Here is a 19764-nt window from a genome sequence, read left to right as displayed (position 1 = left end):
GAGTTTATGGTCCGGGCATGGCTACTAACAGTGGACTGATTAAAATCGGAGATGTGCACGAGGCCAGAGATGGGTGTGTCTTCTTTATTACTTTCATTTCTCTGGGGTGTGGCGGTGTGTACTGGGTAACTCTCTGGATTGGCAATCCCGACCATGAGAGCTTAAATTCCACTGTGTACAATTTGAGATTCTTAATTCAATTAAAAATAAACCTGGTAATTAAAACACTAGGATCAGGAACAGTAGTAATGAAGCTGTCTGATTGTAACACAAATCTAATTCACTAATAGGCTTTTAGGGAAGGAACTTGCTGACTCTGTAGCTGACAGTAGGCTCACACTGACCTGGCTGACTATGAAAAGCCCCCTCGAATGACCGAGCAAAACCCATTGCTGCATCAACCCCCTTGACTGAAGGCTTACCACTGCCTCCTCAGGCCACCTCCTCAGGCCCTTTCACAGGATATGGGCCTTACTAGCATTTGGAGTGGACTGCTAGACCAAATCATTGGCAGAAACCCTCAACCCATTAAAAGGAAACCTGGGTCTGCCCCTGAAGCGCTAGGCTACAGTTTATTGAGTGCAGCTGGCAAGTGGGACTAGAAAGGAGGGCTAGTCTATTCAGATAGACCGAAGGGCCTTTATTTGTGCTGAACATTTTCATGGGGATATCCCCTTCCCTAAAGAACATGAATACATCAGCTGGGGTTTTACAACGATCACCTGAGCTTTATATTTCACATTTATTAATTAAATTCAAAATCCAGCAGTTGCCATAGTGAGACTAGAATGCAGAACCACCAAGCATTAGGCTGAGCCCCTGGATTGCTGGGTGGCACGGTGGTACAGTGGTTAGCACTGCTGCCTCACAGCGCCTGAGACCCGGGTTCAATTCCCGCCTCAGGCGACTGACTGTGTGGAGTTTGCACGTTCTCCCAGTGTCTGCGTGGGTTTCCTCCGGGTGCTCCGGTTTCCTCCCACAGTCCAAAAAGATGTGCAGGGTCAGGTGAATTGGCCATGCTAAATTGCCCGTAGTGTTAGATTAGGGGTAAATGTAGGGGTATGGGTGGGTTTCGCTTCGGCGGGTCGGTGTGGACTTGTTGGGCCGAAGGGCCTGTTTCCACACTGTAATGTAATCTAATCTAATCTAATTGCTACACCACCATATACTCAGGAACGGTGTGCAGGAAAGGTCAGCCCGTCCCAACAGTTAACATTTGGTGTGTATGAAACCCAGAATCAAACATTCCACGTTCTTGTCCCTCCCACTTTAGTTCGATCTGTAACGGTCAATGTTTCTGACTGTCTGCCATCAGAAGGTGCTGACACATTATTTCATTCGATTGTCTCTGTCTCCTACTTGTCCACTCTGCATATCTGCTCAGCTAACTGGAAGCCCTGAGTCATTAATGTCCCACGTAAAGCTGGTTGACTGACCAGGAGGAACGAGCTGATCCTCGGAGATGACATTGTCCACTTGTCCGACATTCTGATCAGCCTTTCCATCATCGATATTCAGGAATTCTCTCTGGTCACCTGCAGCCAGCTTCCATCCCCGACCTGTACAGAAACAAACACGGATCAGGGCACGGAGCCCAGCGCGTCACAGAATGACAACACGGAATGGACTGTAATGCACTTTGGAATCAAATCCCTTCAGAATCATCTTCCTGAACTGCGGGGACAGTGTAGACGCAGCTTGACTAACAGTTCAAAACAATCAAAGGATCTTTACTCTGTAGGCCCATTCTTTACCTGTCCTTGGAGTGTTTGATGCTGCCAGTGCAGATGGAGCTTCACTTTCAGTTTAAAGTGTAGGTGGACTCTTACTCTCAATCAAACCCTGTGCTGTCCCTGTCCTGGGGGTGTTTGATGGGGATAGTGTAGAGGGAGCTTTACTCTGTTTCTAACCCCATGCTGTCCCTGTCCTGGGGGTGTTTGATGGGGATAGTGTAGAGGGAGCTTTACTCTGTATCTAACCCCATGCTGTCCCTGTCCTGGGAGTGTTTGATGGGGATAGTGTAGAGGATGATTTCCTCAGTACCTAACCCCGTGCTGTCCCTGTCCTGGGGGTGTTTGATGGGGACAGTGTAGAGGATGATGTCCTCAGTACCTAACCCCGTGCTGTCCCTGTCCTGGGAGTGTTTGATGGGGATAGTGTAGAGGATGATGTCCTCTGTACCTAACCCTGTGCTGTCCCTGTCCTGGGAGTGTTTGATGGGGATAGTGTAGAGGATGATGTCCTCTGTATCTAACCCTGTGCTGTCCCTGTCCTGGGAGTGTTTGATGGGGATAGTGTAGAGGATGATGTCCTCTGTACCTAACCCTGTGCTGTCCCTGTCCTGGGAGTGTTTGATGGGGATAGTGTAGAGGATGATTTCCTCAGTACCTAACCCCATGCTGTCCCTGTCCTGGGGGTGTTTGATGGGGATAGTGTAGAGGATGATGTCCTCAGTACCTAACCCCATGCTGTCCCTGTCCTGGGGGTGTTTGATGGGGATAGTGTAGAGGATGATTTCCTCAGTACCTAACCCCATGCTGTCCCTGTCCTGGGGGTGTTTGATGGGGATAGTGTAGAGGATGATTTCCTCAGTACCTAACCCCATGCTGTCCCTGTCCTGGGGGTGTTTGATGGGGATAGTGTAGAGGATGATTTCCTCAGTACCTAACCCCGTGCTGTCCCTGTCCTGGGAGTGTTTGATGGGGATAGTGTAGAGGATGATTTCCTCAGTACCTAACCCCGTGCTGTCCCTGTCCTGGGAGTGTTTGATGGGGATAGTGTAGAGGATGATGTCCTCTGTACCTAACCCTGTGCTGTCCCTGTCCTGGGAGTGTTTGATGGGGATAGTGTAGAGGATGATGTCCTCTGTACCTAACCCCGTGCTGTCCCTGTCCTGGGAGTGTTTGATGGGGATAGTGTAGAGGATGATGTCCTCTGTACCTAACCCTGTGCTGTCCCTGTCCTGGGAGTGTTTGATGGGGATAGTGTAGAGGATGATGTCCTCTGTACCTAACCCTGTGCTGTCCCTGTCCTGGGAGTGTTTGATGGGGATAGTGTAGAGGATGATGTCCTCTGTACCTAACCCTGTGCTGTCCCTGTTCTGGGTAATTTCCTCTGTAAATAGAGTTGTGTTTGATGCTGATAATTTGTCCCTGGGCTCCTTGGCTTTAATAATGTTCTGTGCAGAATTTGCTGACAATTTATTGATTGCTGAGGGCAGGGCACTGACTCTCTTCCCTGAAACAGATCATGTATAAAAGCCATCATGGAATCCCAGAGCCCCTTACCCCAGAAATGTGCTGGTCTTGATGGACACTCCGCTGGTGCGGTTATCCCGGTGTTCCGGAGGTCGAGCTGCTGCTCCAGTCCTGGAGTGGGCTCTGGGTTCTCCAGCCCAGGGGTGTCCTGTGTTGTTGCGCCCCCCAAGGCTTCTCCCCGGCCCCAGGAATGCAAGGCAGCTGTCCTCGACAGGCCATGCTGCTGGCTCTCTGGCAGAGTCGGGGCAGTCTGCACACTGTGATTGGATACTGGGATTCCTGCATTGGGAACACTGGCTGCTGTCAGTGTGTAGGAACCTGGTGGCAGGTTTGGCTGCAGTGTAGCCCTCTGCTGCTCATCCTGCACACACAGAGTGGCATTCGGGCTCAGTCCTAAAGCGCCCAGTGTACAGCCCAGGTCCTTGTCCGTGAAATGCCTCTTTGGGAAACCCTGTAGCAGAACAATATTCCGAAGGTTGGGGTATTCCTGTGTGACGTAGTCCTTCACACTCTGCAGTGTATTATCCTGTCGGAATCGCTCCCGGAACGTGTGTCCGGATGGAAGCCTGATCTGAAGGAAGGAATGGCAAAGTGAACGTATGAATTACAGGACAAGGCCACTCAGCCCCTCAAGTCTGTTTTATCATTTAAAAAGATCATAGCTGACTACATCAGTTCACAATCCCGCAGCCCCACAATAAACTGAATCCAGAAACAATTCAGCCTCAAACTGGAAGAGTAAAGAGAATAATCACCAAAAAGTGAAACAGGAAAAACCTGATTAAGCAAAGAGAATGAGGGAACGATGCATTAAATGTAGTCTTTGACAAGATTCTGCACAGGACACTGATGGCAAAGGTAAGAGCCCGTGGGATCCAAGGAAATGTGGTTGAGTGGCAGGAAGCAGAGGGTGATGGTAGCTGGGTGTTTCTGAGTGAAAGCCTGTGTCTTGTGGGGTTCCACAGGGATTGGGCCCTTGCAATTTGTGATTTATGTAAATGATTTAAAGTTGAATGTGTGAGGGATGATCAGTACATTCGTGATGGTATGGTTATTGATGGGAAGGTAAATACTGAGGAGGATATAGATAGGCTGATCAGTGGCAAATGGAATTGAATCCAAATAAATTTGAGGTGATAATGCGCTTGCGCAGGAACAACAAGGCAAAGGAATACATCATGAACAATCGGACTCTAAGAAGCACTGAGGATCAGAGAGACCTTGGTGTGCATGTCTTAAAGCAGCAGGACAGGTAATAACGTGGTTAAGACAGCATCTGGGATACTTACCTTTATTATCTGAGGCACAGAGTCGAAGAGCAGGAATTGTATGAAACACTGGTTAGACCACAGCTAGAGTACTGTGTGTAGTTCTGGAATCCATATGATAGGAGGGATGCGATAGCACTGGAGAGGGTACAGAGGAGATTTACCTGAGCTAGAGAGTTTCAGATATGAAGAGAGATTGGACAGACTGAGGCTGTTCCACTTGGAGCAAAGGAGATTGAGGGGGAAATGTCTGCAATGTATAAAATGCAGGAAGGAACCTTCCCCTGGATGGTGGGATCAATGACTGAGACATAGTGAGTGGCAGGAAGTTTGGAGGCAGATGTGTGGAAAAGTGCTTTCCCCCAGAAGGTGGTGCGGATATCTGCCTGTAAGGGTGGGAGAGGCTGGAACCCTCATCACATTGAAGTGGTATACGGATGTGCACTTGTGACATGAAGGCATACACAGCTACAGGCCAAATGCTAATGGGATTAGTTGAGGGAATGCTTTTTCACTGGCACACATTTTTCTGTGCGGTAGACCTCTCTGAGTCTATGATTCTTTGAATCACTCCCAGAAGGTTTTTGGTGCACGGGCGTTCATTAGTCAGGACATTGCGTATAGAAATTGGAAAGTTATGTTGGCAGTTGTACATGACATTGGTGAGACTGCACTTGGAGTATTGTGCTCAGTTTTGGTCACCCTGCTATAGAAAGCATGTTATTAAATGGGAAAGAGTGCAGGACTCAAGGGACTGAGTTATCGAGAGAGGTTGGACAAGCTAGGTCCTGTTCTCTTTAGAGCATTTGAGACTGAGGGGGAGATCTTACAGAAATGTATAAGATCAGGAGAGGCATGGATAGGGGGAACGCACTCAGTCTTTTTCCCAGGGTTGGGTTCTCAAGGACTAGAGAGCATTGGTTTAAGGTGAGAGGGGAAAGAACAAAAGGGAACCTGAGGGACAATGGTTTTACACACAGGGTGGTACACATACGGAATCTGCTGCCAGCGGAAATGGTTGAGGCAGGTACATTAACAACATTTAGCAACATTTAAAAGGTATTTCGACAAATACTTGGGATAGGAAAGGATGAGGAGGATATGGGTCAAGTGCAAGGAAATGGGGTTTTTAGATTAGATTAGATTCCCTACAGTGTGGAGACAGGCCCTTCAGCCCAACCGGTCCACACCAACCCTCCAAACAGTAACCCACCCAGACTCATTTCCCTCTGACTAATGCACCTAACACTACGGGTAATTTAGCATGGCCAATTCACCTGACCTGCACATCTTTAGACTGTGGGAGGAAAGAGGAGCACCCGGAGGAAACCCACACAGACACAGGGAGAATGTGCAACTCCATACAGACTGTCACCCGAGGCTGGAATCGAACCTGGGACCCTGGTGCTGTGAGGCAGCAGTGCTAACCACTGGGCCACCGTGCAGCTCTAACAGGCACAGCAAAGAGTGTGGATGGACATTTTGGTCGGCATAGAGTCGGGAGTCGGGCCTCCATTTTGAACAGAGCAGTGAGGGCTGCTGGGAAGTTTTTAAGTGGAAGAGGGGAAAATAGAAAAGCGCTAGTGGTAGGGGACTCAATAGTTAGAAGGAATTACAGGAGATTTTGTGGTCAGGAATGAGATTCCCAGAAGGTTTGTTGCCTCCCTGGTGCCAGGGTCCGGGATGTCACCGATCGGGTTTACAGGATTCTGAAGGGGGAGGGGGAGCAGCCAGAAATCGTGGTACATATTGGCACCAATGACATAGTCAGGAAAGGGATTGAGGATCTGAAAAGTGACTACAGAGAGTTAGGTTGGAAGCTGAAGAGCAGGACGAGTAGTGATCTCAGGTTTGCTACCGATGCCACGAGACAGTGAGGTGAGGAACAGGCAGCGAATGCAGCTTAACATGTGGCTGCGAGGCTGGTGCAGGAGGGAGGGCTTCAGATACCTAGACCATTGGGATACCTTCTGGGGAAGGTGGGACCTGTACATGAAGGATGGGTTACACCTGAACTGGAGGGGCACAAATGTTCTGGATGGGAGATTTGCTTGTGGAATTCGGGAGGGTTTAAACTAGTTTGGCAGGGGGGTGGGAATCAGAGTCACATGTCTGAGAGGGGGTCAGTTGTAGATGGGGCAGTGACAGGATATATTGAATCTATCAGGAAGGTTTTTCACGCGATGAAACAAAGGGATCGGTTAAAGTGTGTCTGCTTTAACGCAAGGAGTGTCCGAAATAAGAGTGACGAACGTACAGCATGGATCAGTACTTGGGGCTACGATGTTGTGGCCATAACGGAGACGTGGGTTTCACAGGGGCAGGAATGGTTGCTTGATGTTCCAGGGTTTAGAACATTTAAAAAGAACAGGGAGGGTGGAAAAGAGGAGGGGGTGCAACATTGCTAATCAGAGAGTGCATCAAGGCGACAGAAACGAAGGTTGTTGAGGAAGGTTTGTCGACTGAGTCAGTTTGAATGGAAGTTAGGAATAGCAAGGGAACAGCCACTGCATTGGGGGTTTTCTACAGACCCCCTAATAGCAGTAGGGGATTGAGGATCTCATAGGTGGGCAGATTCTGGAAAAATGCAGATGTAGCAGGGTTGTTGTTATGGGTGACTTCAACTTTCCCAACATCGTCTGGAGCCTCCTTAGTGCAGATGGTTTGGATGGAACCGTTTTTGTAAGGTGTGTTCAGGAGGGTTTCCTTACTCAGTATGTAGACAGGCCGATGAGGGGAGAGGCCATTTTGGATTTGGTGCTCAGCAATGAGCCAGGACAGGGGTCAGATCTCCCGGTGGGAGAGCACTTTGGGGACAGTGACCACAACTGCCTCACATTTACCTTGGAGAGGGAAAGGAGCAGTTACTGAGGGAAGATATTTAATTGGGGTAAAGGAAATTATGACGCTATCAGACAGGAGTTGGGAAGTACAGACTGGGAGCAATTGTTCCACAGAAAGGGCATAGCAGACATGTGGAGACTGTTTAAGGAGCAGTTGTTGTGAGTGATACACAAATTTGTTTCTCTGAGACAGGTAAGAAGGGGTAAGATTAAGGAACCTTGGATTATGAGAACAGGGAGCTTCTCGTCAAAAGGAAGAAGGCAGCTTACGTAAGGTGGAGGGAGCAAGGATCTAGCACAGCTTTAAAGGATTACAGGCTTGCTCGAAAGGAGCTCAGAATGGACTGAGGAGAGCCAGGAGGGGGCACGAAAAAGGCTTGGCAAGAAGGATTAGGGAGAACACAAAGGCATTTTACTCATACGTGAGGAATAAGAGAATGATCAGGGAGAAGGTAGGGCCGATCAGGGATAGCGGAGGGAACTTGTGCGTGGAGTCTGAGCAGATAGGGGAAGCCCTAAATGAGTGTTTTGCTTTGGTTTTCACCAAGGAAAGGGAACTTGTTGTAAATGAAAACTTAGAGGAGCTGGGATACAGGCTTGACCAGATCAAGACTGATAAAGTTGATGTGCTAGAAAGTTTGGAAAACATTAAGACTGATAAGTCTCCAGGGCCAGACCAGATTTATCCTCGGCTGCTCCGGGAAGCGAGAAAGGAGGTTGCGATGCCGCTGGCGAAGCTCTTTGCCTCCTCACTCTCCACAAGAGTCGTACCGGAGGATTGGAGGGAGGCGAATGTTGCTCCTCTTTTCAAGAAGGGTAATAGGGAAATCCCTGGCAATTACAGACCAGTCAGTCTCATGTCTGTGGTCAGCAAGGTTTTGGAAAGAATTCTGAGGGATAGGATTTATGACTATCTGGCAAAGCATAGTGCGATTAAAGGCAGTCAGCATGGCTTTGTGAGGGGCAGGTCATGCCTCACAAATCTTATTGAGTTCTTTGAGGAGGTGTCAGGACAGGTCGACGACAGCCGAGCAGTGGATGTGGTGTATATGGACTTCAGCAAGGCATTTGATAATCCCCGTGTTAGGCCATTCATAAAGTCAGGAGGTATGGGATACAGGGAGATTTGGCTATCTGGATTCAGAATTGGCTGGCTGACAGAAGGCAGAGAGTGGTTGTAGATGGGAAGTATTCTGCCTGGAGGTCAGTGTTGAGTGGGGTCCCGCATGGCTCTGTTCTTGGGCCTCTGCTCTTTGTAGTTTTTATAAATGACTTGGATGAGGAGATTGAGGGGTGGGTTAGTAGGTTTGCAGATGACACAAAGGATGGAGGTGTCATTGATAGTATCAAGGGCTACGGCAGGCTGCAGTGTGACATAGACAGGATGTAGAGCTGGGCTGAGAAATGGCAGATGGAGTTCAACCTGGATAAATGTGAAGTGATGCATTTTGGAAGGTCGAACTTGAATGCTGAATATAGGATTAAAGACAGGATTCTTGGCAGTGTGGAGGAACAGAGGGATCTGGGTGTGCAAGTACACAGATCCCTCAAAGTTGCCACCCAAGTGGATAGGGTTGTTAAGAAAGCATATGGTGTTTTGGCTTTCATTAACAGGTGGATCGAGTTTAAGAGCCGCGAGGTTTTGCTGCAGCTCTACAAGTCCCTGGTGAGACCACATTTGGAATATTGTGTCCAGTTCTGGTCGCCCTACTATAGGAAAGATACAGAGGCTTTGGAGAGGGAGAAAAGAAGGTTTACCAGGATGCTAGCTGGACTGGAGGGCTTGCCTTATGAAGAAAGGTTGACTGAGCTCGGACTTTACTCTCTGGAGAGAAGGAGGAAGAGAGGAGAACTGATCGAGATGTACAAGGTAATGAGAGGCACGGATAGAGTTAATAGCCAGAGACTTTTCCCCAGGACAGGATTGACTGGTACGAGGGGTCACAGTTTTAAGGTGTTAGGAGGAAGGTATAGAGGAGATGTCAGAGGTAGGTTCTTTATGCAGAGAGTTGTGAATGTATGGAATGCGTTGCCAGCAGTGGTGGTGGAAGCAGAGTCATTGGGGATATTTAAGCGACTGCTGGGCATGCACATGGATAGCAGTGAATTGGGGGGTGTGTAGGTTAGGTTATTTTATTTTCGATTAGGAATAATCCTTGGCACAACAATGTTCTGTTATGTGCTTTTCTAGGTTCTTTTGACCAGTTTGGGCTGAAGAGACTGTCTCTGGGCTGTAGGACTCTGTGATTAAGTTGAAGATGTCTCACCACTGCTTCCCTGGAGCACAGAGGAATTGTTACCAAATGCCAGAGACAGCCATGTTCTCAGGTTGGAAGCTGTTTCTCCCAGTGTTTCTGGAGATCCTCTGACTGGGATGAAGAGAGGCGGCCCCATTGTCTCCCAGAACCCCACCAAGTACATATAACCCCACAGTATGTAGGCAGCTTCCTCCCTCCCTCTCCACACCAGTCTGAGAAAGCTCCATCATAGTGCAGTGCAGATGGACTGAGGGGATGGGTGTTTGAGAGGGGCAATGTTTGGATTATGGGAGGAATAGCATCCGAGAGATCAGAGGCACAAAGCATCCTGCATTTGAAACAGTTCAAAAGGGAATTGCAGGTAACAAATGCACCCAGGCCTAGAAAAACTCACCATAAGAATGCAATGGTCTTCCACTGCAGTTTGAACTTTGCCCCCTAACCTCTGACCCTGTTGAGGGGGACTGGGCTTGCAAGTGGGAGCTGACTTTGCTTTCAGATTTTCACGATCATCAGCTATTCGCTTCAACGCCAACTCATGGTCCTGGAACAGCAAATCAAACAACACATCAGTTATAGCTCAGCCCCCTACCCCCCACATTGCTGATGAAGGGCTTATGCCCAAAACATTGACTCTCCTGCTCCTCGGATGCTGCCTGACCTGCTGTGCTTTTCCAGCATCCCTCTCTCGACTCTGATCTCCAGCATTTGCAGTGCTCACTTTCTCCTCTTCATTCTGAGACTATACCCTCTGGTCCTGGACTCTCCCACAAGGGGGAAACATGCTCTCAGCATTGATCCTGGCAAGCCCCTCAGCAATTCGATATGTTACAATGGGATCACCTCATTCTTCTAAATTCTGGAGAGTAGAGTCTCAACCGGTTTGGTCTTTACTCAAAAGACAATCGCTGAAAAGCATAATAAATAAAGAATAGATATCACCCACAAAAAAAACCCACAAAAGAACTGCGGATGCTGAAAATCAGAACCAAAATTGCTGGGAAGGTAGAGGAGAAGTCAAAATTGCTTGAAAAACTCTGCAGATCTGGCAGCATCTGTGGAGAGAAAGCAGAGTTGACATTTCAGGTCCAGTGACCCTCCTTCAGAACTACATGTTAGAACAAATATAAAGCATTTGGATTTTCAAAAGGTTCTCAATAAGGTGTCCTGAACAGGGTTACTTAATAAGATAAGAACCCATGGTGCTGGAAACAATCATTAACATGGATAGAGAGCTAGCTGACTAACAGAAGACAGAGAGTTGGGCTAAAGGAGCAGTTTCAGGATGGTAACAGGTAAGTAGTGGTGTGCCACAGAGGTCAGTGCTAGGCCCACAATTATTTACCTTATATAATTAACAATAAACTATTGTAAACTTTGTGGACAACACAGAAATAGGTGGGAAGGCAAATGGTGAGGATGACACAAGGACATTGCAGAGGGATACAGACAGATTAAGTGAGTCAGCAAAACCTTCACAGACAGAATATAATGAGGGTCAATGTGAAGTTAGACACTTTAGCAGCAAGAAGAGAGGAGTCAACTGTTAGTTAAATGGAGAAAGAGTGCAGAAAGCTACAGGGCAGAGGAATTTAGGAGTCCTTGTACATCAATCACAAAAAGCTGGCGTGCACGTTCAGCAGATAATAGAGAAGGCAGTGTTAGCCTTTAGGTCAAATGGAAAGGAATGAATATAAAAGTAGGGAGATCGAGCTAGAACGATACAAGGAACTAATCAGGCCTTAGCTGGGATAGTGTGAACAGTTTTGGGTTCCTTATCCAAGGAAACATAGATTGGAATTGAAGGCAGTCCAGAGAAGGTTCAATACACTGATCCCAGGTATGGAAGGAGTGCCTGATGAGGAGAGTGGAGGAATGAGAGACAACCTGATCGATACACTTAACGGGAGGGTCCTGGGGAGTTTTGCCAAACAAAGAGACTTCGGGGTGCAGGTGCATAGTTCCTTGAAAGAGGAATGGCAGGTAGACAGGGTGGTGAAGGTGGTGTTTGTCACACTTACTTTCATTGGTCAGAACACCGAGTATAGGAGTTGGGACGTCATGTTGCGGCTGTGCAGGACTTTGGTGATGCCACTTTTAGAATACGACATACAATTCTGGTTGCCCTGCTTTAGGAAGGATGCTGTTAAACTTGAGAAGGTGCAGAAATGACTTACAAGGATATTGCCAGGGTTGGAGGGTTTGAGCTAGAGGGAGAGGCTGAATAGGCTGGGGCTTGCTTCACTGGAACTTTGGAGGTTGAGGGATGGCCTTATAGAGGTTTATAAAATCATGAGGGGCATGGATAGGGTGAATAGCCAAGGTCTTTTTCCTACAGCAGGGGAGTCCAGAACTAAAAAGCATAAGTTTAAGGTGAGAGGGGAAAGATTTAAAAAGGGGTAAATGGTTTTACACAGAAGGTGATGCGGTATAGACCAAGCTGCCAGAGCAAATAGTGGCGGCTGGTACAATTACAACATTTAGAAGGCATCTGGATAGACAAATGAATAGGAAGAGTTTAGAGGGATATGGACCAAGTGCTGGTAAATGGGGCAAGGACAGACTGGGATGCCTGGTAGGTGTGGATGAGTTGGACTGAAGGCTCTGCTTCTTGCTGTATGACATGAGGAAACACTCATCTCCTGTTGAGGGCAAGTCCAGGAGCAGAGTGCATTATTGCTGAGCAGAGGGCTGCCCATTTAGGACTGGGATAAGGAGGACTTTCTTCTCTCTGTGAAACTGCGGACTGAGGCTGGCCATTAAGAATGTTCAAGGCAGGAATAGACAGATCTTTAATCGTGAAGGAAATCAAGACTTGGAGGGGAAAGGCAGGAAAGTAGAATTGCAGATTACTGGATCAGGCACGATCTTACTGAGTGGTGGAGCAGACCCAATGGGCTGAATGGCCTACTTCTGCTTTTATGGTCTTTGTGTCAGCTAGAGGTGAGAATGATTTCAATGAAAATTGAAAGAAATAAACTGCGAGCTGACAGGGATAGAACAGGGGAAGGAGACTGATTGGATTGCTTGAGAGAGACAGTAGCCACTCAAATGGCCGAATAGCCTCCCTCGGTGCTGCAGCTACTCTGTCACAGAGGCTGGTGAATGTTGAGCTGTTGCTTTTCTCCAGATGCAAACAAGACCATCATGCAGCACGACCAGCTGTTTTACCCTGGCCCCTACAACATCACCTGCTCAATTCTTGGTGATGCTGAGCAGCACTGGCTACCTTTACAGGCCAGCATTCTGACTCAAAAAGGCTTTCTTTGCATCTGGTCAGACTGCAGGGACCTCACACCTGAGTCACATCATCCTGTCCATTCTAGCAGGAGTCTGCGTGGTGATCAGAGACTTCTAGCAACAGGGTGGAATCGTCAGAGCTTTTGTAATGACAGAGGCACAAGGCTAACAGTAGTAATGCTACAGTGTCCTGGAAAGAGAGAATTACCACCTGGGAGCGGGGTTGGTAGGTGGGCCAGTCAGGAATCTTGTGGCTCACCTCTTTGCTTTAACTCAGGTTGCTATCCCCCTGACTCCCCGGCATCCAACTGAGGCAGTGACCTGCTAGCTCTCGGTGTTTTAATTCAATTCAATTCAATTCTGAACGAGACACTTGGCTAACTGCTTGCTGTGCCTTGTACAGGGGTTCACATGGACAGTTCTTCAGACTGGAGACCAATCCCAGCTCCTGTCCCTCCATTTGTATATGTCTCCAATAACATTCATTCATCAAGCTCACACACAGGAGGATCACATGAATGAAGACATATGGAACTGTACCACTTTAACATCCAACAATGTTATCAAATCCCAGAATAATTACAGGACAGGAATATCTATTCAGGGAACTCCAGCATCCTACAGTTTGAGCAACAACTGCTGAGCATTGAGGGAGGGAGGAAAGGCAGAGGGACTCACTGTATCGTTATCATTGAGGGTGGAGGAAAGGCAGAGGGACTCACTGCATCGTTATCATTTACCTTCTGTTTCCTCCTCCTCTCAGCTTTGATTTGCTGAGCGAACTGTTCCCTCTGCTGCTCCTCAAACTCCTTCAGGTTGGGATTTCTCCTGGAGAGGGGTAACGCTGGGTAAGGTGCAGCTAAACAAAAGTTACAAACCAAAACAATCAGGTACTGTCAGAGATGGGAGGCCAGAAAGAAAGCTAGGTATAGACAGGTTATTATCCTGCCTCACTGGGGGAACACTCGAACTCAATCCCTGTTATTCCCAGAATCACATCAAAGTTACAAACTTTAAAATTAGGACACAAACTTCCTCAATTTACCTGACTTTTTAGAGCCAGGTTGTTGAACAGTTTCCCCACTTAACAAGAATTACGTATTACAAGTTATTAGATACGGATAAACAGTATAAATCATTGCCATATAACACCACTAATTAAAATTCTAATCCTATTATAAACACTCACGCATATACACACACACAAAAGAATTGTGGGAAAAAACATGGATGGAGGGGAAACTGGGAAAGCAGGTCAGTTGTCTTTGTTCACAAGAACTTGGTTGAGTTGGTTCTTGCTGATCAAAACGTTTTTTCTTGGCACTCCTTTTCCAACTGGTTCCTCTGGTTTGCAAAAGGCACAGGGTTGCTGGTTCACTTAGTAAAGGTCACTGACTTATCAATTAAAGGTCACATTGCTGAACGAAAGATAAACCTTTTTTTTCAGGTTTAAAGTGACTTACTGGAGAAAACAGAGACAACTCCTGAACAGTTGGCGATCTGATCACTTCGCCATATCTTGCCCCTGGCCCCTAAAAAATCAATCTCTCAGTTGTTGCCGTTCATCAATAGCTGGTCACGAGTCCACATACCAACAAACTTCTTATTGCCAACCAAAGCTCTATCTGAAAACAGAGTTCCTTGGCTCTATTGTCTGCAATCTAAACTTCATGTTAGTACTTATTCAGACAAGCTGTTTATATGAGGCTGGTCATCAGGATCAGGTTACTTGTTTTTCAAAACATACAGCAATCCTTTAAACACTGGTTTTAAAACTGTTCCCTCTCATTGTGACGCACAATTTAAAAAAAACACAAAAATAAAAAGTCACCGTCTTTACATGATTAACATAGTGGTTCAACACTTTCCTGCATTTGGCCCGTAGCCATGTGTGTATTTGCACAGCTGGCAAAGTTGGATGAGGAGATTTAGCAGCAATTTATCTTTAATGAGTACTTCTTCAATGTTATGATGATTTTTGCCTTTACCGCTTTACAGGCAGCAAGTTGCTGTGTTAGATTTGTTGCAGTGGGAGTGTCTCCTCCTACCTCTGAGGCAAAAGGACTGTCTCACCTGATCCAAAGATGCATCATAACATGTCCGAGCAAATGGATTAAAAATATCTATACAGAAGCCTGAGTTTTACCAACTGTGTGACTGTGTGCAGTGAACGGATGTCATAGAGGCCTACCCACTAACTGTGTTCAGCAGATAGCCAAGGAGGTTGCTTGGACTGCGGGTTTTGTGAGGCTCAGTGCTAATGAGGAAAAGTCGGGCTGGACTGGGCCAGAGGGATATAGAACTGCTTTAAACATGGAGATGTGATCTAGATCCCGTGGACTTCCATTATCACACACCAGACAATGTAGGGCAGTAGGAACTGTAAAAGGAAGCTAGCAATCATGAGTGTGTGACTAACACGACTGAACTCCAGGGATAGATCTCACTTTGTAATCAGACTAGTTTAGCACACCAATGCAAAGCAGCAATTGGACAGAGAGAGGGCATAACATCAACAAAAGGAAGTAAATAACAGTCACATGGGCCCAGTACCACATTATCTTCATGATATGCAGTTCCGGCAGAGTGCTGGGTCAGCATGGAGCCATCTTAAAACCACATCTATCCTGATCAGGAATACTCACTCACCACATGGAGCCAGTAGAATGAGATTGGGCTCTTTGGGCCAGCGAGATATTATTACAAACACTGAATAATATCACAAATGCTCTGATACAGGGTCAACACACTTGAAACATTAACATAGAAAAATACAGCGCAGTACAGGCCCTTTGCACCGGTTCAAGCCCACCTAACCTACACTAGCCTACATTAGCTCTGCCTTCTCTCTGCAGACACTGCCAGAGTTTCTCCAGCAATTTCTGTTCTGTTTCATATATTTATTGCATAATGAACACTGTATTTCGAAAGAGTGGTCAAGAAATCTGAGATGGGAACATTGAGAGCTGATATTATCTCTCACGTTTTACAAGGGAGAGTCATGTTCCAAAAGGGGCACTGGAGTGATCACATCGATTATAGTTCAGAATATGACCTTCTCCAACATCAGTAACAGCACCTGAATGTCTGGAATGGGTGAGCTCCATTAACACTTAAGACATTCAACCATCCACTCCCTTAGCACGTCATCCACCATCTTAAACACCTTCAACATCCACCCCCTCCACCACCCATGCTCAGCAGTAGCAGCAGTGTGTACCATCTACAAGATGCACTGCAGAAATTCACCAAAGATCCTCAGACAGCACCTTCCAAACCCACGGTCACTTTCATCTGGAAGGACAAGGGCAGCGATCCATGGGAACACCACCCCCTGCAGGTTCCCCTCCAAACCACTCAGCGTCCTGACTTGGAAATATGCCACCATTCCTTCAGTGTCACTGGGTCAAAGTGCTGGAATTCTCCTCCCTAAGGGCATTGTGGATCTACCTACAGCACACGGACTGCAGTGGTTCAAGAAGGCAGCTCACCCCCACCTTCTTAAGGGGCAACTAGGGACAGGGTAATAAATGCTGGTCCAGAGTGACGCCCACATCCTTTGAATCCCTACAGGATTTTATTCCCTCCCCCATGTCAGCACAAAGTGCCCATCTTCTTCCCTGATCTCCCCCACCTCTCATACGAGAAGATTGCCCCTTCCATCTACTCTGTTACTCCCATCCCAAGGGTTATCTCTAGTCTTCCCCCCAAACTAAACATTAACCCCTCCCCTCCATGGTATGGTCTCTAGGTATTCCATTCCCTGTCAGGTCGTAACCAGGGGAACTGGTATCATCATGATAGGTCACAGAGCTTCAGGTTAATATTCTGGGTACAGGGTTCAACGCCTGCTGTGGTAGATGATGAAATTGAATTCAAATTAAATTTCGAATTAAAACTAGCCTAATGGCAACTATCATATAAACCCATCTGATTCACTAATGCCCTTCAAGGAAGGAAATCTGCTGTCCTTACCCAGTCTGGCCTACACGTGACTCCAGACCCACAACAAATGCACTTACAGATGGCTAATAAATGCTGGGCTGTGCCAGTAATTTCCACATGCCACTAGAGGTAGCTAGAACGTAAGAGCTAAGCAGCGAGTTTTCTGTGGCAGCTAGAGAATCCACAGACAATATTTGTACACACTAAAGGCCAATGTCAGCAGGAACCTGTCAGCAAGTCTTCTACCATCAGAACTTGTATTAACAAACCAACATCAGAGGGGTCCTGGAGTCCGAATGAATGTAGAAACAGGGAGCTGACAGTCACTGACAAGGATTAAAGAACAAAGAAAATTTACAGCCCAGGAACAGGCCCTTCGGCCCTTCAAGCCTGAGCCCATCCAAATGTACTGTCTAAACCTGTCGGTCAATTCCTAAGCATCTGTATCCCTCTGCTCCCCACCTATTCGTGCATCTGTCCAGATGCATCTTAAATGAATCTACCGTGCCTGCCTCTACCACCTCTGCTGGCAACGCGTTCCAAATGCCCACCACCCTCTGTGTGAAGTACTTGCCACGTGTATCCCCCTTAAACTTTCCATCTCTCATCTTGAAAGCGTGACCTCTCGTCATTGAATCCCTCACCCTGGGAAAAAGCTTGTCTCTATCCACCCTGTCTATACCCTTCATGATTTTGTAAACCTCAATCAGGTCCCCTCTCAATCTCCTTTTTTCTAGTGAAAATAAACCTAACCTACTCAACCTCTCTTCATAGCTAGCACCTTCCATACCAGGCAACATCCTCGTAAACCTTCTCTGCACCCTCTCCAAAGCGTCCACATCCTTTTGGTAACTTGGCGACCAGAACTGTGCACAGTAGTCTAAATGCGGCCGAACCAATGTCTTGTACAATTTTAACATGACTTGCCAGCTCTTATATTCAATACCCCGTCCAATGAAGGCAAGCATACTATATGCCTTCTTGACCACTCTATCCACCTGTGCAGCAACCTTCAGGGTACAATGGACCTGCACTCCCAGATCTCTCTGCCCATCAACTTTTCCCAACTTCTCTTCCGTTCATTGTATAATTCACTCTAGAATTAGTCTTGCCTAAATGCATCACCTCACGTTTGTCTGGATTGAACTCCATCTGCCACTTTTCTGCCCAACTCTCCAGTCTATCTATATCCTCCTGTATTCTCTGACAGTCCCTTATGCTTTCTGCTACTCCACCAATCTTCGTGTCATCTGCAAACTTGCTGATCATACCAACAGTGCCCTCTTCCAGATCATTTATATATATTACAAACAACAATGGCCCCAATACTGACCCCTGTGGAACACCACTGGTCACCTTTCTCCATTTCGAGAAACTCCCTTCAACTACTACTCTCTGTCTCCTGTTGCTCAACCAGTTCTTTATCCACCTAGCTAGAACACCCTGCACACCATGTGACTTCACTTTCTCCATTAGTCTACCATGGGGAACCTTGTCAAACGCCTTACTAAAGTCCATGTATATGACATCTACAGCCCTTCCTTCATCTATCAACTTGGTCACTTCCTCAAAGAACTCTATTAAGTTGGTAAGGCACGATCTCCCCCGCACAGATCCATGTTGCCTATCACTGATAAGCTCAAGATTGAAGAGAACTCACTGAAAACAGTACCAGGCTAGGATAGGACTAATGGATCCTTGACTGGGTGAAGAAGACATTAACAATATCAAACTATGATATAGAATGAGCATCTGTTTCTTACTATGAAATAAGATTAGAATTTGAAACATAGGATGTCTATGCAGTCAAAAATGGCATAAAAGAATCCATTTTCCATACTCCACACAATGTTTAGTCTAGCTAGTCTAGACTGGACTCTATCAGCACATGCTTGAACAAATAGTCAAAAACCAGTATTCAAGACAGCTGTGCTTGATCATCAAAATAACACAAACAAATGAATGAAAAAGACCTGGCTACTGCCCCATTCCGCGGGTTTTACCTTCAGGTGGATTCCGTGTGCCAGGCGGGATGTGTCTCTGGTCATCTGGTGGTTCGGTCAGTGGAAGAGTCACTCCCTGAGCAAGTGGTGGGTTAAATGCTGACATCGCCCCAGGTGTTGAGGCCCGTGACTCCTGACCACGCTTGGTGCAATCCCCCCCTTGGAGCAACCTGTGGAACATCAGAAACTAAGCAATACAACAGCAGATGTCTGCTAAACAGCACGGAGCAAGTGAAGCCACAGAATCCACGTGCAACATATCGCACTCAGCAACCCCACCATCATTCAAAGACATATGCATGTGCGCACACATACACGCACGACAATGAGGCTCAAAGAGAAAGTTGATTCCCGACTCCAGGACAGCCAACAGTCTATCTGAAAGATACTCACTTGTTGCAGTCAATGGGTGCACAGCAAATTCCACAGCCAGCAATCTGAGAAAGATCTGCTAATCTGCTTAGTGAGGCTTATTGAAGAATAAATATTGGCCAAAAACATTGGGGAAAATTCCTCTCCTCTCTCCTTTGAAACACTGGCCATGAGATCTTTGCCATTTACCAGACAGGTCCTGGGTTTTAGATTAGATTAGATTACTTTAGATTAGATTAGATTACTTTACAGTGTGGAAACAGGCCCTTCTGCCCAACAAGTCCACACCGACCCGCCGAAGCGCACCCACCCAGACCCATTCCCTACATTTACCCCTGCACCTAACACTACAGGCAATTTAGCGTGGCCAATTCACCTAACCTGCACATCTTTGGACTGTGGGAGGAAACCGGAGCACCCGGAGGAAACCCACGCAGACACGGGGAGAATGTGCAAACTCCACACAGTCAGTCGCCTGAGGCGGGAATTGAACCCGGGTCTCAGGCGCTGTGAGGCAGCAGTGCTAACCACTGTGCCACCGTGCCGCCCACCTAAAAAAGTGAATCAAGATCAAAAGG

At 47.0% G+C, this 19764-nt stretch overlaps 1 protein-coding gene and 1 pseudogene across 2 annotated transcripts in view; both read right to left on the bottom strand.

Moving 5' to 3' along the window:
- Window positions 1-19764, bottom strand: part of LOC122548758 (uncharacterized) — an 81316-nt gene that overhangs the window by 48144 nt on the left and 13408 nt on the right. For both annotated transcript variants that reach the window (XM_087986768.1, XM_087986769.1), the window contains exons 3-7: window positions 18815-18984; window positions 13607-13725; window positions 10021-10170; window positions 3288-3828; window positions 1437-1559 (exon numbers count right to left, since the gene is read on the bottom strand). In XM_087986768.1, the coding sequence (XP_087842894.1) occupies window positions 1437-1559; window positions 3288-3828; window positions 10021-10170; window positions 13607-13725; window positions 18815-18984 (1103 nt within the window). The remainder of the gene's footprint in view (window positions 1-1436; window positions 1560-3287; window positions 3829-10020; window positions 10171-13606; window positions 13726-18814; window positions 18985-19764) is intronic.
- On the bottom strand, window positions 1731-3264 carry LOC148150500 (uncharacterized; annotated as a pseudogene).

Source organism: Chiloscyllium plagiosum, unplaced genomic scaffold, assembly GCF_037043375.1.
Source record: "Chiloscyllium plagiosum isolate Xiang-an unplaced genomic scaffold, Cpla_swu_hap1 HiC_scaffold_4, whole genome shotgun sequence".
Lineage (NCBI taxonomy): Eukaryota > Metazoa > Chordata > Chondrichthyes > Orectolobiformes > Hemiscylliidae > Chiloscyllium > Chiloscyllium plagiosum.
Note: the sequence above shows the minus strand (reverse complement) of the source record. Positions and strands in the feature narration are given on the sequence as shown.